Source organism: Phaethon aethereus (assembly GCF_964289735.1).
Source record: "Phaethon aethereus genome assembly, chromosome: 17".
Classification (NCBI taxonomy): Eukaryota; Metazoa; Chordata; class Aves; order Phaethontiformes; family Phaethontidae; genus Phaethon; species Phaethon aethereus.
The window spans coordinates 14,539,612-14,561,706 of NC_138593.1; the positions used below are offsets into that span (position 1 = coordinate 14,539,612).

Below are 22,095 nucleotides of genomic sequence, written 5' to 3' on the forward strand. Positions count from 1 at the left end.
GCCAGGCACAGCGTGGGGTCCCACGTAACACCCGGCTTGGCCAGCAGTGTCACTTGCTAGCAGGTGACGTGCGACACCTGGTGACATCACGCGCAGCTCCTGGAGTCACTTGCTGGCGCGTGATGTCAGGCACACCGCGTGCCGTCGGGCACTCACGGCACGTGCACCGCCAGGCGCCACTTGCTGGTGTGTGACGTCAGGCCCGACCTCGCGCACGACCCGGCGGCACATCTCGCTGCCGCGTGACGTCCGGCGATGACATCACGCCTGCGCCGCCCTGCCCCCCGCGTCCCGCCGCTCCACCTCCCAGCCCGAACGGCTCTTGCGCGACGGTCCCTAACGGCCGTGGGCCGTACCATCCCGCGGCCCGGCGGGGGAGGGAGCGCCCAGCGCTGCGGCGGAACTGCCCTCCCGAGCGGTGGTCGCTGAGGCGCGGGGCCTTCCCGGTTCTCCGTGGGGGGCGGGAACCTCCGGGAGGGCGGCGGAGCGGGGGGGCGAGGCTGGCTCTCGGTGCGCGGTCGCCCGCGGGCTCCCCCCCCCGCCGCCGCCGCCGCCGCCGCCGTGGTACGGCCCGCCAGGGCCGGGCGGCGCATGCGCAGTGCGGGGCGGTGGCGGCGGCCGGACGTTGGGAGCGCGGAGGAGGAAGGCGAGAAAATGGCGTCGACGGGTGAGCGGGGCCGGGGGGGGGGTCGGGTCGGCTCGGGGCCTCCGCGGGGGCCGCCTCGGCGGGAGTGACTGAAGCCGGACCGGTCTCCTGCGCCGGCGCCCGTCAGGACGGGCCGAGCCTGAGGCCGCCGGGCCGAGGGGAGCGGGGCGGGGGGAGCGCCTCGGGCCGGGCCGCGGGCTCCGTGGCCGTCCTCGCCCCCACCCAGCCCGTCTCCCCTCAGCACCGCTGTCCCCGCGGTGGCCGGGCCCCTGCGATGCCTCCCTGGGGCTGCAGGGCCCAGATTGTCTCTCCTAAAGATTTGTTAGCGGCTTGTTTACAATAGCGGGTCCTTGGTGCTCCAGCCCCTGAAGACTCTTGGAGTAACGTTCTTTCAGGAGATCTCTGGCCTTACTGAAGGCTTCCTCCGTGCCTTCGGCCTTCCCGGTGGCCAGTCAGGACGGTTTCTGGTGCAAATGTAATTTGTTTGAATAAAACCAGTGAAGCATTGTAGAAGGGAACGTCTTTTTACACGAGGGCTCCGACTGGGTGCGAATAGAGACTTAACCAGCCAGGGCAACGTCAGCCTTAAAGCCCGAGGTCGGACCTCGGAAGATGTCACAAGCCACGGAGTGCGAGGGAATATGACTAATACCACCTTGGAGAGGGTTTTTTAAAAAAAAAAGTTACTAAAGAACCATGTGCCAATGGAATTGTCAAAATAGGATTTAAAAATACAGCTGTCTTTCTGCTTAATACATGGAAATGTTTTTCCGTGGGAGCAGCTATTTTCGGGCTGTGCTATTGTGCTCTTGAGCCTCGTGAAATAGAAGGATGAAGATTAATTTCCCACTGGAAATAAAGGCTTGGAGACGCTTTTGACGCAATGAACCGTAATATTTTTAAAAACGTTTTGTGTTAATCTAAATTTGAGCGAATTAGAGAAGAGAGGGATTACAGGAGACAAACTGCAAGTTCAGCGCCTGGATTTAAGTCCTACAAAGGGGAAAATGTCGTGTCTACGTAGGACCGGAGGAAGGCTGTAAGAAGGGATGGGTGGTGGGTGTTTAACTGAAGACTGTGTGCGTAGCTCAAGGCCCTGGCAGCTCTTTGGGAGGGTGGTAGGTTGCTGGGGGTCTACCAGTGAGGGCTGAAGGTTGGGGAGGTCCGTGCTCAGCAGCCAGGCCATTTTTTAACAGCTTGGAGAACTGTGGTCACCCCATGGAGGTGCAAAAAATGAGAATTAAATGAGGAACATGGAGGTTTTGGTGGATGGAGGGTGAACAGGCTTGGAAAAGAGGAGGCAGGGGTGGAGGAGGGAGTAGGGCAAGATGTGGGGTGCTGGTACAAGGAGGTGGTGGGAGAGGGAAGATGGAGGTGGGGGAATGGGCATTAATGATTTTTAACATTCAGGATTTAGCAGAGCATGTAGACTGAAAAAAAAAAAAAAGAGCAGTGACCCTGAATTTAGCAAGCTAGCTTTTTCAATATTAAACATGACAACCTGTAAGGAAACCAAGGAGTGCTGCCAGAGTAGTTTAACAACTTGTGCGGCGTCTCGGGAGCGCGGAAGCCTTTGGATAGCAGTTCAGCATCTTTTTATGGTGTGCGGTATGTCGGTCATCTTCCTTGTGTACTCGTAGCGATTCCTGCGCCCTGGTGCGAGGTCGAAGCAATGAAAAGCTGTCAAAAATCACTGCCAGAGACACGGCACTTCTTGTCCATCGACACGCAGCCCAGGGTCTGAGCTCCGGCTTCAGCAGAGGGACGTGCAAATGAGGAAGAGCCATACACGCATGTAGAGGGCTTGGGAGGAGGAGAGGAAAGCTTTATTAGGGGTGAATCCATGGCCTCAAGAAACAGCAGGTTCTGGGGTCTCGAAACAGTGTTTCCCTGGTGCTCCATCACCTTTAGTTGTGAACAGCGTGATAAAGGCATTAAAGCGGTCCTTACAACCTGGCGATAACTGAAGGCTGTGGGAAGTTGTCAGCTGGGTTCTCCAAATTCATCATCTCCAGTTTTCTAACTGAGATCAGCGTAGCCCGAGGTGCGATCGCAACGGAAACACCGACGCCTCTTCCCGCACAGGTCCGTCTGGCTCTGCCTGAGAAAAGCTCAACTAACGTCCAGCTTCTGCTTCCAGCTCAGTCCGATGCCGTGGCCTGAGCGGCAGATACGAGCAAGGTCTGAACTGATTCCTGATCTCTGTCCTCAGGACTTTAGTGGTCCCGGGAGAACTGGAATCTGGCTGGCAAGGTCTGGTCTGAGCGATGAATTCATCGTTCGCTCTGGATGTTTGGATGGGAACTGGAGTTGCTTGGTGACTTTGAGGGAAAGCATACATTTAGGAGCTGTAATCATCTCAAATATAGCCTTGTAATTGTCATGTGGACACATTTTCCATTCCCGCTAGCAAACCAGTTTGGTGTAGATTTTTCTGCCTGGATTTTCAGGATTTCAGTTCTGCTCTAAATCAGGCTATTGGCGTGGATCAGGGCTTTGGGGAAGGAATTACTGCTGGCTGCCCATATCGAACCCTGCCTAGGGAACAAGGGTTAGAACTTTCCAGCCACTTGTTTGTGTCCATGAAAGTTAAATGGAGTGAAGTTTGGTGGTGTCCTGGTTTTGGCTGGGATAGAGCCAATTTTCGTCACAGAAGTTAGTGTGAGGTGATGTTTTGGATTTGGGATGGGAATATTATCGATACCGTACCCGTGTTTTCAGTTGTTGCTGAGCAGTCAAGGACTGCCCAGCTTTTTGTGCCGGCCTGCCCGTGAGCAGGCTGGGTGTGCACGGGAAGCGGGGAGGGGACACAGCTGGGATTCCCTGTTTTGCTCCGCTTGCGTGCGCGGCTTCTGCTTTCCCTATTAAACTGTCTTTACCTCAACCCACGAGTTCTTTCACGTTTACCCTTCCCCTTCTCTCCCACATCTCACCGGGTGTGAGCGAGCGGATGGCTGCGCAGTGCTCGGTTGCTGGCTGGGGTTGAAGCCCCACAAGTGGTTTCTAGAGACCCCAGAGCTTGCACCCTGGCCCTTTTGAAACCAGGGAGGGTTGTAAGTGTCAGCCCCAGCGTTTCTTTTATTCCAAACCAAAACACCCTCCTGCCACCCCTTGGGTGTCATCCAAGGTGGCAGTTAAATTGAAGTAGGGTCATTTGAGATCAAAGTTGCTGCTGCAAGCAGAATTAACAATGAAGGGAAGAGAGGGTTTGCTTCCTTCAAAAAGACTGGAAAAGTGCATTTACCTTACACACTTTTGAAACTGGATTTCCAGTGGTTTATAGCAGTTCTTTCAAGCTGCAGGAGGAAATCCCAGCTGCTGTGCTATTACACTGTTAATTTTGTTAAGCCTTTGTCAACCTTTTTTTCTTTTTTTTTCTTTTTCTTTTCTTGTAGATTATAGTACCTATAGCCAAGCTGCAGCTCAGCAGGGGTAAGTAGCATTATGGTCTAATCTTCTCCGTTCTAAAAAGACATGATATAAGTATATAATAATTGTGGTTTAGTCTTAAGTCAGGTATATTTGTAAATCTTAAGGTTTTCCTTTAGCTTTTAGATTTTGTATTGCCATAGTATTCCAGCAGAAATCATTCAGATATGTGAAAATTGTCTTGTGGTACTCGTTTTGCGCGAGTCGAAAATAGGGGGACGCATTATAAATGTCTTTAAATTCATTTTACAGCTACAGCGCGTACGCACCTCAGCCAGCTCAAGGATATGCACAGACCACCCAGGTAAAACACGGGACGGTTTTATAATTGCTGCTGAATCACGCGTCTTCCAGTAAACTACACGGGGCTCTGCCAGCCGCAAAAAACGCTGAGCGGTAACATCAAAATCTGTCACGAAAGGTTGTCTTGTAGCTTCCCACACAGCCCAAACTGCTTGCTTAAAGTGAAAACAACCGAAACATCGAGGAGCCTCAGCAGTCCTCTTCTTTGTTAATATAGCTGAGCCCAAGGTCGCTGTCATCGAGAGGATTATAAAAGCCTAATTCTTGGTGTATATTTGACACCACCATGTCGGTGGGTGTTTTACTTAGCGGTGTAGGAGAGAAAAGCCAAAAAAAAAAAAAGAGCGGGGCAATTGCCATTTGTGAGATTGCAGCAGTTGGACAAAGGAGGAGGAGGGAATAGGTTTTTTTTCATGGAGGTATAGTCACTAAAACTATTCATACTCTCGGTTGGCTAGACTGCAAAATGATGATGATCTTTAAGAGATGAATGAAACCATGCTTATTTTTAATCCTTAGAATCCAAGTTACTAAAAACACGTTCATATACACACTCTAAGTATATTTTCAAAGGTAATCTTTTGTCCTCGGAAAGTGGTGTAAATTAATTTTCCCCCGCCTCTCCAAAGAGGTTTTTGAAGGGAAAATCTTGCTGCCCAAGAGTATGTCTGTATTACGGAGATAAAAACCACCACATCGTCATGTTGGAGCATCACTGAGCAGCTTTTAATTGGTTAATTCTGGTTGTGGCAACAGCTTGGCTTTGGTGCTGCGGGGCTGAGCAGGAGCTACCTTCCTGTGCCCGCTGAGGCTGCCTGTGCCACGCTGCCTGCTGCTGCCTGCGCTAGCCAGTCCTAGGCAGGCCAAGCTGCCTGAATACTGCGCTCGCTTCTTCCTGCGGCAGGGTGAGAAGGGCCCTTTGTCAAAAATATCAGTGTTGCAGGAGGAGCACAGGTATAGTCTGGGCGTTTGGGGCGGCTTAAATGAAGGTGACGGTAACTTTTATTTTGAGTAAGTATTTTGAGACGGAACAATTGCAAGAATGGCTACCAAATGTGCAGGTTACACAGAAGGACAAGTGTGAGCAGACCCGCAAGCGTAAGAAAACAGAAGGCCTCAGCAACATTCTCTAGTGTGAGACTAAAACAACTAACCAACTAAACTCCGCTGTAGGCAAATAGCCATGGGAAGTGTGCAGCCCCTCCTGTCTCTTGGTGTAGCGAGCTTCCCCAGACAGCGACATACTCAATCTGATCAAGGCTTTTCTACTCTTGGTTAAGCTCTGTGGCTTGAATTCAGGGAGGCTGGCTTATGAGTAACACACGCTTAGATCCCAAAAGGTGTTTTAAGTTCTAGGCTCCCGGAGGAGTCAGTAAATCCCTTTGGGAATCTGGACGTTAAGGCTGTCTTCATGTCGCTTTTTGAGCTGTAACTAGAGTTTTATCCTAAACCAAACCGCTCTCTTAAAGCTGTTGGAAGTTGGTTGGTGCCTGAAGCTTAAGCCGGCTGGTCCGCAGGATGGGGCTGAGGTAGCTCTTCAGCTGGTAAAGCCCCAGCAGCTCTGCGCTAACCCAGCCACGCTGCGCTGCCCATTGGATCGCCATGGCTGAGGAGATGCTTTGCCGTGCCGTCTTCCGGATTGAGCCAGACGATGGGCGGAAGCCTTAAGTCCTGTAGTGATAGTGGAGACGTGAAAATGAGCTGCAGGGGAGGCGCGAGTTGAGAGCTGATCTCTCGCTGAATGCCAAGGTGCCAGGACGGGGGAGTAGCTGTAACCAAGACAGTTTGCTGACATAAGCCCTTGGATGCTCCTGCTGGTCCTGTCCTTGGATGCCTACATAAATTCCTATTTTTCAAACTATTGGCCAGTGGACATGAAGAATATTCAGAATAACGTCATTGAAACCTTAAACAAGTTTCTTCTAGTGAACATGAAAGCAGTTTCATGCTGCAGTAACTGACTTGTTTTACTTCGTGCAGTTCTGCCCTCTGTGTAGTCCCACACCCCATCTTTCAGGTGAGCCCTCGGGAGGTACCTGTGAGTGTTGGTGGGTGCCCAGGCAGTTACGAGGAGCTGGATGCTTTCATGTTTTGCTTTATGTAGAGGAGAGGTGTGTTGTGAAAATGTAAGAGGCTTCCCCTCCAGTCCTGGCACCTGTAACTTCGTTAAGGATCTGAACTGAAATTTGCAGTAGCGCCCAAACTTTCCCAGTAGCCTTGGCTTGACTGTGATTGCTGTCAGTACCTCAGGTAACACAGATCCCCCAGTCTGTGTACATTGCTGATGCAATCTGTGTGTATCTCTGCAACACCTGTGAGTCTCTTCTGTTCATGAATTACATTTGTATCGTCTTTGGAGCAGACGTATGGGCAGAGTTACGGAACCTATGGACAACCCACCGATGTCAGCTACACACAGCCCCAGACGACTGCGACGTATGGGCAGACTGCGTATGCAACGTCCTATGGGCAGCCTCCGACCGGTAAGAGCCCCTGTCCCCACAAAGCTTGACTTATCCCAGGGAGAGAGTTGAGCTCGGATCAGCGCTGGGGGAACGCTGGCCCAAACCGTACTGAAATCCTCTGGGCAGCTGTGATGTGGAAAGGGCTTCCTTCCTCGAGAGCCTTCCTTGAGCAAAGGGCGGTGTAAAATGATGTGAAGATGGCGGGTGGGCTGAGGAGGAGTAAGTAAACGTGCCTGTTTAATTTTTCAGGGAACCTTTTGGGTGCTGGTCCATGCTGCGGGACTAAGCATGGCTGCAGAGTGCGCTGTGCTCAGAGCAAAGCAAACGCGAGCTGCGCGGCAGCGTGTACTCAGGCTGCTCTTGAGAACCGGTGTCCCCGGCACTTCGGTTGCCTGAAAATCAAATCCGTGGAAGTGATGTATGCCTGTTCTGATAGTGTGCCTTCTACTTTTTGTCTTGTGCTTCCCACAGTAGAAGGGACCAGTACAGGTTTGGCTATCCTGCTCACTCTTGCATGGAAAACGCTGTCTCATCCTGTCTAAACTTGTGGTGTTAACCCTTTAGGTGTCACTTGGTTTTAACACTAAAAGCTTCCAGCGTCAGAGCGCGCGCACACAGTGTCAATAAGAATTTGCTAGGCTGCAGTGCTGTTTGCCATCTCCACGTCTCCGTAAGGTCTCCGACTGGCATACTTTAGGGATAAAAGCTCCTGAGCACTAGTGACAGCCATGCCGAGACCTTTCGGGTGAATCTAACCCCGTTATCCTACCGATTCCTAAAGGGTTAGACACGTCCAGATGTCCTGACCACCACCTTTGCATGTTCCACGTTGTCTTTGGATTTCCAGTGCAGATGCATACGTCAGGTGTTCATTAACGCGCTGTAAACCGTCCCAACGTGTGCTCTTTGAACTGGAGTTTTGTACATACCAGCATCTTCGTGTCTGAAAGAGATTGAGACCTCCTTCAATTCCAGTGTATTTGGACTGAATATTCAGGAGACTTTGAAAAAGAAAGCAAATTTTCTTCCAAGTAATGCTCTGGGTGCAGTTTTCTGCAGATTCATCCTTTGCTCCAGCAAAAGTTGGGAGCTTTCTTAAATGCTTCCCAAAGCAAGGGAACACCAGGACAGACAGGCAATGGGGTATCTGGCCACAGAAGCCATTGAGGAATGCTTCAGAAGGTGGAGAGAAAATGTTACCCTATAGTCTATCCAGTTATATGGCACTTATAATATTGGACATCTTTACATGGGTAAGGAAAATTTCTGCCTGGCAGTTAGCACGTGTCCTGCAGAACGAGAGCTGGTACCCTTTAGCCACCGTCGCTGCGGGTCATCTACAGGTTTTTTTTTGCTTTCATTTAAAAGTATATGGACATAAACTGGCAGCAGAAAGGATTTACGGACTTCCAAAATTCCATTCTTAGAAATGTTGAAGTCCCTTAATCCTTACTGCGGACTCCAGTCCCGCAAGGGTCACAGGAAGCTGCACTGTTTATGTTTTTCCGTGTGCCTTAAGAGTATATTTGCTGGAGGAATTATAATATTAGGCATCTTCTCTGCACAGCTGCTTTTTTTCCAGCAAAAAGCTTCATTTTTCTTTTCATCCAAAAAAAAAAAAAAAAAAGAGAAAACTCAGGAAGTGGTCAAGTACCAAGTACCAGACCTTCAGGTACGATGCTTAGCATTGTTCTGTGGCAGCGCTGTTGGTGTTATTCTCCAGGCAGAGTGCCAGGTCATATTTATTCTTCCTGCACCTGCCTCTCCTTGAGGAGCCAGAGCTGTGCAGGTAAGACTGATAGTGCTTAAAGCCCGTCTCCCTCTCCTGGTCTCTGCCTTTCATACTGAATAAAGCCCGGGCTGTTGCCTGGGGCATACATCTTCGTGCCCTTTTTACGGTTGAATCCCAACCTGCTGCTCCCTTCCCCAGGGCGGTAGGAAAAGGTGTCTTGGAGTCGCCCTGTCGCTTTGTTATGGAGAAGAGGGGTTCGGAGAAGAGGGGTTCGTGAGCCCACGGGCTCCTCTGCAGCTCCCCGGACACCAGCGGGATTAGGGGATTAATTGGCACCATCAGATCGGTGGTCGTGGTTTGCCCTTTAATCGCTGCGGTGTATAAGCATGAATTACCAAGAGTGAATAGAGAGCCGCATCTGTTAGCGTCGTTGGCTTTCTAACAATGTCGTTTGGGGGCAAAGACATAATTTCCCATGTTTAACTGTGAGTTTCCTTTAAGCAGCTAGGTGGGAATTACTCTCTAAAGACAACCAGCCCCCACTTATCTTTTTACCTGTGAAACTTAACAAGTTATGGATATTTTAACTTTCTAATGTATTTAGAATTTGAAATTAATGTAGCCATAGCTGTCTCGGCTACCAGAATAATCTCTTACACCAAAATCGAGCAGGGCGGGGGGTAGCCTCTGCGTCCCCTTCTCCAGCCCCTCACTGGTCGAAGATATGCATGCCAAGCAGGGCTCTCTTTGGGCACGCAGACGCCGTCGGGGGCTTCTACTACTGCTTGCATCAGAGAGGGCCTTCAAAAAATGCTGCTAGCTGACGTGAAGCCTTCAAATCTCTCTGAAGCCACTGTTTTCAGTTGATGTTCTCTGAGGACCAAATCCTGCAAGCTTTCCCTCCGCATGAAGAATTCCTAGACCTCACTAAGGGTTTTGCTTGCATGCTTGGCTACTTTGAGAGGAAACTGAGCCACGTAACTGGACTTCTTAAGCAGGTTATCAAAGTTCTTCTGTTACCTTTTTCTTACAGTATCTGTTCTGCAGACTCGCTGTTTATCTTACTAACTGGTGGGGAGAGAGAAGTGATGTCATGTAAATACAAAAATACAGCTCTTGAGGATTTTCAAAGTACCTAAATTAAGTTGTCGAAAATTTAGACCAGTGGGATGTAAAATCACTACCTTTTCTTTCTTTGGTACAAACCCTTCCTGCTGAGCATTCCTTCCTCCCTTCCCTTGCACAAGCGAAATGCTCCATCTAGAGCCGAAGCCTTAAAATTCAGGAATTTTTTGTTCCCTCTCCCTTTTGTTCTGTTGACTGTGCAGAGCCAGCTGTTGGCAGACCTGCTTGCTTGCTTGGTTTGGGAGGTTAGTGCTGCCGGTAACAGTGCCCAGAAAGGGGACCCAGATGTGGCAGGACCCCCCTGTGGCGCGGGAGGCTGACGAGAACAGCCGAGGGCAAGGCTGTGGCTTCAGCGGCACTTACTGCAGACTGTACTTATGCAAACAGCAGGCTTTTTTAGTAAGTGGTCAGGCTTCAGCCAGTTCAAATAAAGATTCCTTTAACTTCTGGTGTCGGTGCTCTCTATGGAAATGCTGTGGTGGCTGACTTGTAAGTGCTTGGACTGTGTAAATTTGTCCGAGGCTCTCAAAATCATGCTCATTTTATCCTGTTCGGCATCATCCCGTTCACCCCGCTCAGCAACACTCAGAACAGGCCTTTGCTTTTCAGACAACTTCTCAGCAAAAAAAGGAATAATGACCGTGAAAACCGATTTGCTAGCGATTCGTGCAAGTTATTTCCTGGAGTTGTTATTCTCCTGATGAGGGAGGTGAGCTTACCCTCTCGTCTTCGTGTTTCCAGGTCAGCAGACCTGCGGTGGCGCAGCCGGCCCGTGGCCTCGAGCAGGAGGGTGGTAGCGTGACAAGCGAGGGGCTTCCAGGGCAGGAGGAATGAGGCTTGTGGGAGTGGGCAGGGGCTTTTAGGCTAGCTGTTGCTGGTGGTGAGAGTGGACAGGCTCGTGTCCCCTTCCTCAGGATCCTGAGGCTAACCAGAAGACTCAAGAGCGTTGCTCAGGACAGAAAGCTGAAGAATGGGTTTTTTTTAACTAACGCGCTGTGCAGACTTCTTCCTCTCGCTTCTCTTCCTCTTTCCTCGCTGATTCAGAGAGCTGTTGGGAAGGGTCCGGATTTTGTAGCAGATGTGGAAATACGGCGGTGCTTCGGAAGGGCATGCTATATTCTGCTGGAAGTACATTTGTTTTGCAAATTAGGGAAATGAAATAAAAAGCTACAGCACAGTTTGCCTAAAATACTGTATAATTAGAAGGAAGAATATGTCAAGTGTCCTGTGTTTATTAAAAATGGAGAAGCTGTTACCTTAATTGATGCAATTAAGATGACATCAATAAGACTGAGACCAGTTGGCTGCTCTTTGGCAATCAATGTTTTATATTTTTAGTAAGTCAGCTTTTGCTAACAAAATTTTAAATTTATCTTTTTTTCATTTAAGTCTCCGTTTCATAATTTGAAAACCTGCTGGCGAGGTTCTTAACTATAAAGAGCCAGCGTGTTAATGCCGGGTTTATCGTGCACCTTTGTGACAAGCCAAATGGTCGGCTAAATTATACAGCGGCGGCTGCTGGAGAGACTAATTTAAAGGGAGCTGGGTTGGGATCTTGGGTATTCTTGTAAAACGGTTCAGAAATAAATGTGTCTTCTCTAAGCTTTTTCTTTAAACCAAACTGAAATTCTAAGAAAAACAAGTATACGTCAAACATCAGGAGCTACCTTATGTGTCTTTTTTGACCTTTCTCTTAAGTTAAAGCAAGCGTAAAGTGCTTTTATTTTGTTTCCAGAATTACTGATTTAAAATAAGACTTCATAAATGGCTCAGAAAGACTTGTCAAGTCAGCCTGGTGCCATTTGGTGCTTTTATTTTTCAAAAAAGCTGAAAGGAGGCGACTGTACTTCTTAAATTGGTTGGATTTCTTTTACTTTAGGGCCAACAGGAGCTTTGTTTAGTCTTCCCGTGTTCAGAAGGCGCTGCATGCCTCAGCTTGCCCTGTGTGCTCTTTATTACATTAGCTGTGAGCTTCAGTAGCTGTAAACAAACAGCCTCTGGATGCTGATTTGAAGGGTGGCTTCCAGAAAGCTCCTCGGAGCATGATTTTTGGATGGCGAGGGTAGAGCTGGGGCTGTAGGGCTGAGACTTCCCAGGGCAGGGGGTTTCTCCGAGGAAGGCTGAAGGGGCAGCGTGGGCAAGTTCATCGTTTTCGGGTTATCTGTCATATTTTTGCAGCGGTAAAATCTGTGCCGTACCCGAGGTCCGATAAGCCATCGACAGAACCGTGGCAGCCTGCAGCGTTATGAAACCCATCTGATGGGGCTGTCGTCTGTTCTAGGTTATACTACCCCGACTGCCCCCCCAGCGTACAGTCAGCCCGTCCAGGGGTACGGCACAGCCGCCTACGATACTAACACCGCTACGGTTACCACCACCCAGGCTTCCTACGCAGCACCGTCCGCTTACGGCACGCAGCCCGCCTACCCAGCCTACGGGCAGCAGCCATCAGCATCCGCTCCCGCAAGGTAACGTCTGGTTCCTCTCCTCCTCCCCAGCACACCGCCGCTGGTTTTGCTTACACCTTTTTCTCTGCCCGTCGAGCTTTGCTCTTGCTGCATCCCGTCCCATCGCGTTTCAGGGCTGGGGGAAGCTGCGTAGGTAGGTTCTGCGCTGGCACGGTGAGTCAGCACGGTTACTGGGAGATGAGAGCAGCGAAAATGGGCACTTGACTCACGACGTAGCACAGAAAACGGACCAGTCTGATCTGATCTTGAGTCACGGGGTCAGGCAGGATACTGTTACGTACTGTGACTTCTTGAGTGGATGCACATGCTGTAGACAATTTCCTTTTTAAACCTCTTGTGTCTGGGCACTGTCAGTAGTATATTTAGTTTAATTGTTTGCTCAGGTTATGAAAGATTGAGAATACATCATGGAAACTTGTTTAGTAGTGACTAAAAACTGCTTTATTCTTTTACCTGATGTTTGTAGCGGCCACTGCAGTAAGGAATGCGGGAGCTTGGCACAGCTCTGTCCATATGTGTCAGATTTAAGTATGAATCCTGACATCAATTAAAATAATTTTTTTCCCAGCTTGTACAACAAAAGTAGCTTAACTCTTTTTTTACTCCGCTCTGATAAACACTGAAGAGTTTATAAACAGTATGGGACAAATGTAAAAGAAGGGGACATGCAAGTCACATGAAGGAGTTCTCGTTATTTTCAGGCCTTGAGAGTTAATACTAAACATAGAGGCATAGAATAGTGTGGGTTGGAAGGGACCTTTAAAGGTCATCTAGTCTAACCCCCAGTATCTTTTCCCTTTCATCGGATAACGCGTGTGGGGCAATATCTGCTTGCACTGGCTGCTAAACCAAACAATGGTGTGTTTAACTGACGAGGTTTCTGGCTGCTTTGGAGCTAATGGTTTCCAAGCATTGTGCAAAACCAGCTGGAGCGGAGGGGCAGTGTGCTGACCGCTTCCCTGCCCACTTCACATCCTCGCCTCGCTTCTAGCGCCAAAGCCTAAATCCCTCGCCTTCGGTTTCATAACACAGCTGGTGAACAGAAGCTGTAGTACTCTGTACTCTCTTCAGGACGCTGCCCGGGCCTTTCCTGATGGCAGGGGAGTGTGCAAATATCCTGTCAGCAGGTGCTAAAGTGTTTAGTGTTTAATGAGCATATATGAGCCGCTGCCGGAGCGACTGGCATTGGCACGGTGCCAGCTCCCAGCGCTACCCAGAGAAAGAGGTAGTGCTGTTCTGTCTTGGGGGTGGGCTCTGAGCGCCTTCGCAGCTACCAGAGGTAGGGGGTTTGCACCCATCTTTCCCTTGTTCAATTTTCCTCCGTAGACCCCAGGATGGCAGCAAACCACCAGAGAGCAGCCAGCCGCAATCGAGTACGACAGGCTACAGCCAGCCCAGCCTAGGGTATGGACAGAGCAACTACAGCTATCCTCAGATGCCTGCCAGCTACCCCATGCAGCCAGTCACCGCGCCTCCCTCCTACCCTCCTACCAGGTAACTCTCCCAGCAGCCTAAGCCTCACACAGCTGCCGTGGGAGCTTTCAGGCTAGCTCGGGCAAAAGGGGTTTTCTCAAGGGATTTTTAAACCAACAGATGGAAAGGGAGGTTTGGGAGGAGGGAGGTGTGGTTCTTGTTGCTGTACTTCTTGTTGCAGGGAAGATGAGGCTGGGATTGAGCGTGTGAGCGTCTCTGCGCGCGCACCCGCAGTAGCCAGGTGTAACGATGACAAGTGTTTTTAAGAAATTTCCTAGATCCGGAGTGTGGTATGGTGACCTTTTGCCACCTCCTCACACACGGCTTTGACAAGGGGCTCACCTCTTCCCCTCAGGTGCCTCTAATATGCTGATGTCTAAAGTGTATGTTTTGAAATTCTCAAAGCCCGAGATGCGTGAGGGGGAACTGTTTTATTATCCATCAGCTGCAAATGTTTCAGTGCCAAGGCAGAAGGGGAGACTGTTACTTGCATTGCTGCTGATTTTCGCCCTGGCACTTCTGCCTCTTTCTAGAGGTATGAATAAATGGTGAACGGTCACACGGATTTTGCTTTTAGCAGTCCACCAGGTTTATTTTGCCTCCTGCCACCAGACTAGCCTCTGTAGGATGACTTCACCTTTTCAAATGGTTTACAACAGTACATATGGCTTATAATTGCATTACCTTCTAGCGTGAGCCACTGCCGGCAGCCTAATGCACGTTGCCGGTGAATTGGCTCATCTTTCCATCTTTTCAATGCTTTTGTCTTCCAGCTATTCCTCTACACAGCCAAGCAGTTACGATCAGAGCACTTACTCCCAGCAGAGCACCTATGGGCAACAGAGCACCTATGGACAACAGACTAGCTATGGCCAGCAAAGCAGCTACGGGCAGCAGCCGCCGCCGCCGACCAGCTACCCGCCCCAGACAGGATCCTACAGCCAGGCCCCAAGCCAGTACAGCCAGCAGAGCAGCAGTTACGGCCAACAGAGTGAGTGAGCTTAGCCGAGCTGCGTGGTTGTGGAGAAAAGGCCTTATTTTGGGTCTAAAGCTTGCAGCTGTGTTGAAGGGAGAGCGTACTGTAGCTGGGGTTTGCCCTTTCTCGCTGCAAAGCGGCTTGCCTGGTGCAGCAGCAGATTGCGGTACCCCCTTCAGCGTGGTGAAGGTGAACGGGTGGTTGAAAAACACAGAAGCCTAAAATACTGCTGGGGCTGGAGCGGGCAAGACTGGGCTCAAACAGTTCTGTTTGGCCAGGTGGCAGTTCTGCAGAGGTTGGAGTGGTAGGGCCTAACGTAAAACTTGATTCTGCAAACAGAAAGTGGCACGCCTCTCCTGAAATTAAGGCTGTTGCTGTAAGCGCTGTAGCAAGTGATTGCCATGATTGCATTCAGGTGCTGAAGGCAGGTAAAAGGGCTTAAACAAGGGGCCAGGCAGCTTCGACCCACTCTTGTCTGCAGCTCCCTAACAGTTTTGCTACACGCTTCCTCAGGCTCGTTCCGTCAGGACCATCCTAGCAGCATGAACGTGTACGGACAGGAATCTGGAGGCTTTTCAGGCCCAGGAGAGAACCGGAACATGAGCGGCCCCGATAACCGGGGCAGGGGAAGAGGGGGATATGATCGTGGAGGCATGAGCAGAGGTGGGCGGGGAGGAGGACGCGGTGGAATGGGGTAAGAGCAAATCTTTTCTCCTTTTATCTAATTCTGGTTTACCCATAGCATTTGAAATAGAAAGAAGGGACTGAAAGGTTGACATTCCAAACAGTACTTCCATGGGGAACATCTCTGTAGCAGCATTGCTTCTAAATCCATGGAAATATTATCCTAGGGGAAGTAGGAGCAGGATCTGTTTTGGTTGGGTTTTTTTTGTCCTGCGGCTGGTTGGGCCCCGGGGGGAATTAGGGGTATTGCTAAACCCTGAACTTTCAGCTCCCTTCGTGGTGGCGCAGAGGTGAAATCCTCTGTGGGGTTTAACAGTGACTCTGGATGGAACACACACAAACCTTCCGCCAAGTCCAGGAGTCGCTCCCTGCGCCTCGGTAGCGGGGACCTTGACAGATCAGGTATGTACAAGGCAGAAGCCTCGGTCAGCCCCGTGTTACGCCGTCGGCCTCTTCGCCTTGGCAGTAGCGTGCGGAACGCCGTCTGTAAGTGTATGCCTGGGGCAGATGGCTGCTGTTGAAGCCGTGACTCCGGGTGGCCAAGAACACTTAGAGCTTGGTTGGAGTGTGAAGAAAGACCCCAAGAAAGTAAAGAGGTCTGGCTTGGCTCCCAGGACTGCTCCCCCTTGGAGCTTTCGGGTGGTCTGAATCAGTTTGGCCATTTTAACTGATGGCAAAACCTGGTTTGGTAAACCTGTGCCTTCAGGCCAGCAGTGTGTCTCCCTGGCGGTGATGTTTGTTTCGAGGAAGAACTAATCCCAAAGGCTCCTGAGAGAAGGAAGATGTAGCTTTGTGTGTGTTCCATCCCTTCACACCGTCGTTCAGAGCTATGCAGAGTGTCCCTAGGTGCACGCTGGAGATGTGGCGCGGGATGCACGGTGCCAGCCCTGGTACTTGGGCAGGGAGGCCAGAATTGCAGTTTCTCCTTGGTAGGCAACTTCTTAAGGTGTCTTACAACCTGGTGGCAATGAGCATTTGGCAATCGATAGTCCCATTCTGCATAGCTCTGTCGAAATGAAGTGGCATGAAATCTTTATCGGAGAAATACAACCACCGGTGTATGGAAATAGAAGAAAAAGAGTGGCTTGTGTTGGAACACATCTGGCTTGAATTGGCTTGAGTGGAACAGAGTTCCGTGGTTCTGCATAAAGATTTCACCCATGATGTATTTCTCTCTGATGGTTTAACGTAGATGTAGACACTTGAAATGTCTATCATCACATCTTAAAATTTCTAGCCCCTTCGGAGCTCCTCATGCAAAAGATTTGTCATCTGTCTCTGATTTCACACCCTAATCTGAGCTTAAATTGCGTACGTAGTGCTGTCCACCTGAGTAGACCATTACAAAGGGTCCCCTGCTCTGTGGACGTAGACTTTCTGCTGTCCATAGAAAAGGTGGCCTTCCTATGAACGCCAAGGGGCAGGTAGGGGAACTCGGCCCTTCTTAGCATGCTGTGGTGATGGATTTCAGTGTCTCCGGCAGGTAAGGAGCTCGATGTTATTAACGTGCCCTTTTTCATTGCCTCAATTATTTTATATTTTCATTGGCTGTTAAACATGGAAACTTTTTAACATGCTTTGTCGCATTTATATGCTACAGGTTACAAAGTGAGAGCCTTGTATACACTTCAGTACTTAAAAAGTACCCGTACTCAGTACTCAGCCGGCAGCATAATGAAAAGTGGGACTAGACACGGTGTCCATATGGAGAGGAAAAATATACATAGAATATTTTTAACCAAATGTATTCATTGTATAAATGGAATCCTTCTGTAACTTTGGTAACTGCATACTTGTTGTTTGGTAATAAAACCAGAGGAGGTATACTACTTTAGAATTGTGTAACGTTAAAAAGTGTAAACGTATATGTTTAAAAAGAGAGACATTACGTAAATGGTGTGTACTTTAACAAAAGGAGGCAAAGCTGCATGCAACAGCTTGAAACTGTGTATTGACGACTTTTTTTTTTTTTCCAGTATTAGAGGTGCAATACTTGCTAGAAAATAGGCGGTGCTCTCCCTCCTCTGCTCGTCTCCTCCCAAACAGCTTTTTGTCTCTCCAAAAAGCGCATGAAACGATCAAAATCCTTTTCGGGTGGCATTTTCCTAATTAACCAGCGCCTGAAAGCAGCCTTAGCTGAACGCTTCCGCCAAAGCTTTCGACGAAAGCTGCGGCCGTGAGTTTGCATTGGCGCGTGCCGAAATCTTCCGTTCTGGTCTGTGTCCACAAAGCTGCACCCCAGGCCTTCGAGCCCCCGCTGTATTCTGTAAGTTCTCCCTCCACAGAGACTTGTTAAATTGAGCAGTGACCTGAATGTATGGCTTTATACCGAGGTTTTTAGCGGAAATGTCATCTGAACTGTGTTGTAGGTATCGCGTGTGGTTGTCTCCTACCTTTTTAACTGTTAATGTCAGGGACCCGCGGGCTCGTTTCGCTCTCGTGCTGCGAGAGGCTGAGGGTGCACCTTTATGTACACACAGAGGGGAGGGAGTTGACCAGTGAACAACCCCACGATTTCTCTGAAGCAAAAACCCAATTTATAATGCTCGAAAAGATTTTTCTTTTTCTTTTTTTCCTTTTTTTTTTGGCCAAGTATTGCACTGCTAATACCCGTACAAGTAACGCAAGGGTACCGACAGCAAAGTGGTGTCTAAAACCAGACAAGCGAGGTTGCGTATATGTAAAGGAAATTTGAGCGAGCTGCCCTGAAGAAAGGCATAGTGCCGAGATGAGAGAGAGAGAGACAGATGCATTGTTTGGAGATGTTTAGCCAGTGCCCTTCTTCCCAGTGAGCCGCAGAGGCTCAGAGCGGTACTGGCTTTGTAAAGGGAAAGGCCTTCATTTCTTCGTTTATCCCCCCAGCAGCGCTGGAGAGCGAGGTGGCTTCAATAAGCCTGGTGGTAAGTTTTTGAGCATTACAATGGATAGTGTTAAAAAAAAAAAAAAAAAAATTGCAGTCAGTTTTTAGAACAAAGTGTAATTTTTATTAGTTTAAGTGGTTAAAATGACATGTGCAACAAGACTGTAATGGGTACTGCCGGCAATGCCTAGGGGTATGCGGTTACAGGACACAGGGTAACTTGGAAGAATTGAGCAACCACTTCTGTAATTTGGGGAAAATAAATGGTTTGGATTTAATAAATTTTTTTTGTAAAGTAACTTCTTATTAATGAACGTAAAACAGATTGGCCTGGTAAAGCATTTAAAAAAAAAAAAAGTGTAATAGTGGTTAATGGTTTGAAAGGCTGCTAAAAATAGCAAACCGATCACCAAGTAAAAGGTGCATTGCTGCTGTTTTTGCAATGCAGGTCAATTTGAGTTTAACCAGCGCCATCGAACGGCGGTTATAAGTAGATAGTGTTGTGTGTGTCGGCTCTTCAGCCTGCAAGGCGTGCACTAACACAGCTTCTTATGATTCTTTCCTGACCGGCAGGACACATGGAAGAAGGACCGGACCTTGATTTAGGTAATTGCCAATAACCGCTCGGATTCTCACCCGAGCTCGCGAAATTGAGATTTGGGTGCTCATTCGCTGCTCCGGACGAGGGCCGCAGCCGCGGGAGACGTAGCCCCACGGCGTGCCCTTCTGCAGGAGCACGAGGTCGCGCCGCCGTTTGCGGCCTCTTTCTGGCCGTTGCATTTATTTCTTGATTCCCCGTTCATCAGAACAGCTGGACTGGTGGAAAACTGCACGTATTTTCACGAGATGCCTACCCTTCTCCGCAGGAGCTAGAGGGGCTTTTGGGGAGCTGCTCTGCGGCTCTTGGGTTCAGCAGAAAGCCCTTCGCAGGCGGCCTTAGCCTGGGGCTTGTGTGTGTGCTTGTCCAGTAGCCTCCTCTCGTGCCACCTCCGGCCTGTTGCCGTGCAGCTCTTTCCTTCCTGTTGCACAGGCGTGTCTGGGAGTTATGCGTCAGCCTTCCAGGATCGGCACTGGAAAGTTGCTGCGGAACAACCGGGATCGTTGCTGCGGAAGGGGGGGGTTAGCGCAGCGAGGAGCGGGGTGGATGTCCGTGTGCAGGAGCCCGAAAGACGCGAAGGTCTTCCTCGGGTCCTGTCTCGCATGTCTCCCGTTAACAATCGAGCGGTTTAACCACGTGGTTCTCCTCGCGCTCTGCGGGCCTGAGGGTCTGTCCGCGGCAGGAGGAGCGGCAGCCCTGCCTGCCTGCGCGGAGGAGGTGGTGTAGAGTCGCCGCTCTCGCTGCCTGGGTTCTCGTGTCGCTCCGTAAATGCGCTTGTTGAAAGTGAAGCCGCAGCTGGCAGAGGGGATGACATGATGAAAAGTCCTCTGTGACATATCGCTGCCTTCCTCTCCCTGCCATGACACCGTGAATTATCTCCTAGGCCCACCTATGGACCCAGATGAGGACTCGGACAATAGCTCAGTTTACGTGCAGGGACTCGGCGATAACGTGACCCTGGAGGATCTGGCAGACTTCTTCAAACAGTGCGGTGTTGTCAAGGTGAGAAGGAACACGGGTCAGCCTCTGGCTGGTGAGGCATGGGGGAAAGGGGCTGCCCACACCTCCCCTGCCTGCACGCTGCCCGTCTCCCTTTAGCCGTTCGTTTCCAGGACGGGGGTCTCTGCCTGTTGGGCAGCTACGATGGCCGCAGCCTGGCGTTGGCCTGTAGCTCAAGCTTTCCCAAAGAACCTTTACGGGGTTTGTCACTCCGCAGCATTGATAAGGCTCGTGGAAACGCCGGTGCTTTCAGCTGTGGAAGGAAGCGTGGCTTTGTGGATCTGCCGCTGGTGGGACGTGTGGCAGCGTGAGGGATTGGGGCGGTGGGGAGAGCGGAGGAGGACGCGGGGAGGCTGCAGCTCAGTTCTTGCGCTGCCGGGAGCACACGGGAGAGGCCTCTTGGGCCAGGCAGCGCCGTTCCGGGCCAGTTCCTTCGTTCCTTGGGTTGTCTAGGCAGTAGCTGCTGCTCACAGAACACCAGAGGGGTCTTTTCTTCTGCCACCGAGTTGCCAAAACAACTCTCGGTTGTTTCGAGTCAAAAGCAGAACAGAGGAGAGTAAATCCCTGCTCGGCTTATCAGCAATGTGACTTCAGGCGACATTTTGCTGTCCCACTAGATGAACAAGAGGACCGGGCAGCCTATGATAAACCTCTACATTGACAAAGAAACCGGCAAACCAAAAGGAGATGCCACGGTATCTTACGATGACCCGTCCACCGCCAAAACAGCGGTCGAGTGGTTTGATGGTGAGTATGTGGGGTATGTTTTGGGATGGAATCGCTTTGTTCTCGATTTCAGAAATAAGTTCTTGCCCAACTGAATTCAGCATTTCCGTCCTCGGCGCGTGGAGGATCATTTAAGGCTAGCTCTAGGTGGTCACGCTTTTGCCTAAGAAGTTCCTGGTTTTAACTGGAACAGATAAGCTTGGTGCTCGGGTTCTGGTTGTCCTTAGTTGCCCGGGCTTCTATCACCTGCTACCTCCTGCAGCAGGAGCTTATCTCGGTCCCACAGGTGGTATTTTGCTGTCTTTGACCCTGTGATTAATGGCTCGGCGCAGTCGGGAGTGACACCGCGGTCCGGTGAGCGGTGGAAACCCGTGGCACAAAGTGATGCTCTTGCCCTTGTGTTCCTCCCAGGGAAGGATTTCCAGGGGAGCAAGCTCAAAGTTACCCTCGCACGCAAGAAGGGCCCGATGAACAGCATGCGAGGCGGGATGCCCCCACGTGAGCAGCGGGGAATGCCGCCCCCGCTCCGCGGAGGTAACGTCCCGGCCCCCACAGCTGAGCTGCGCCTTAGCCCCCAGCCGCGGCCGCCGTCTCCGGGCATTAACGGAGTCTTCCTTGCAGGCCCCGGGGGGCCCGGTGGCCCGAGTGGCCCCATGGGCCGGATGGGAGGCAGAGGCGGAGACAGGGGTGGCTTCTCCTCGAGAGGACCGCGGGGATCCAGGGGAAACCCTTCTGGTGGGAGCGTCCAGCACCGAGCTGGTGACTGGCAGTGTCCCAATCCGTAAGTATCCCGCGCTGCCTGCCTCTTCCACGCCCGACGGCGGCACCTCCCACGTGGTGACCACAGCCATCTCTGCTCTCGCAGCCCGGGGGAGGGAGCCCTTTTGTCTCAGGTGCCGGCCGGGACAAATAGGCCTTTCCCAAATAACTTGCTGGGCCTTCCAAGGAAGTCCCTTTCTCCCGGCCAGGGCAGGGAGGTACCACAGCTGCAGAGCTGCATCCAGCTCTGGAGCCCTCGGCACAGGAGAGACATGGACCTGCTGGAGTGGGGCCAGAGGAGGCCCCAGCAACACTCCGAGGGCTGGAACAGCTCTGCTGGGAGGACAGGCTGGGAGAGCTGGGGGGCTCAGCCTGGGGCAGAGAAGGCTCCGGGGAGACCTTAGTGCAGCTGCCAGGGCTGAAAGGGGCCTATAGGAAAGATGGGGACAGGCTTTTTAGCAGGGCCTGTAGTGATGGGACAAGGGGTAACAGTTTTAAACTAAGAGGGTAGATTCAGAATAGGCATAAGGAAGAAATTTTTGTCAACTAGAGTGGTGAAACCCCTGGCGCAGGTTGCCCAGAGAGGTGGTAGATGCCCCATCCCTGGGAACATCCCAGGTCAGGTTGGACGGGGCTCTGAGCAACCTGGTGTAGATGAAGATGTCCCTGCTTATGGCAGGGGATTGGACTAGATGGGCTTTACAGGTCCCTTCTCAAAACCACAGGTCCCAAACCAAACAATTTTGTGATTCTACAAGGGCTGGTCTCGCTGCTCACCTGCCTTGCTCTGGGTGCTGCTGCTGTGCCTCCTCGTGCTCTCCCACAGCCGGCCAGGCGCTGCCGGGCGCTGCT

At 50.8% G+C, this 22,095-nt stretch overlaps 1 protein-coding gene across 1 annotated transcript in view; it reads left to right on the forward strand.

Annotated features, from left to right (window-relative positions):
• Window positions 1-591: 591 nt before the first annotated feature.
• EWSR1 (EWS RNA binding protein 1) overlaps window positions 592-22,095 on the forward strand; it is a gene marked incomplete at both ends in the record, with an annotated part of 22,237 nt that continues 733 nt past the window's right edge. Inside the window, 15 exons of the mRNA XM_082007758.1 lie at window positions 592-667; window positions 4,042-4,078; window positions 4,328-4,379; window positions 6,741-6,861; window positions 7,315-7,332; window positions 11,982-12,168; window positions 13,495-13,662; window positions 14,415-14,632; window positions 15,131-15,311; window positions 18,167-18,201; window positions 18,735-18,767; window positions 19,643-19,761; window positions 20,376-20,505; window positions 20,896-21,018; window positions 21,106-21,265. Coding sequence (XP_081863884.1) covers window positions 592-667; window positions 4,042-4,078; window positions 4,328-4,379; window positions 6,741-6,861; window positions 7,315-7,332; window positions 11,982-12,168; window positions 13,495-13,662; window positions 14,415-14,632; window positions 15,131-15,311; window positions 18,167-18,201; window positions 18,735-18,767; window positions 19,643-19,761; window positions 20,376-20,505; window positions 20,896-21,018; window positions 21,106-21,265 — 1,658 coding nt within the window. The remainder of the gene's footprint in view (window positions 668-4,041; window positions 4,079-4,327; window positions 4,380-6,740; window positions 6,862-7,314; window positions 7,333-11,981; window positions 12,169-13,494; window positions 13,663-14,414; window positions 14,633-15,130; window positions 15,312-18,166; window positions 18,202-18,734; window positions 18,768-19,642; window positions 19,762-20,375; window positions 20,506-20,895; window positions 21,019-21,105; window positions 21,266-22,095) is intronic.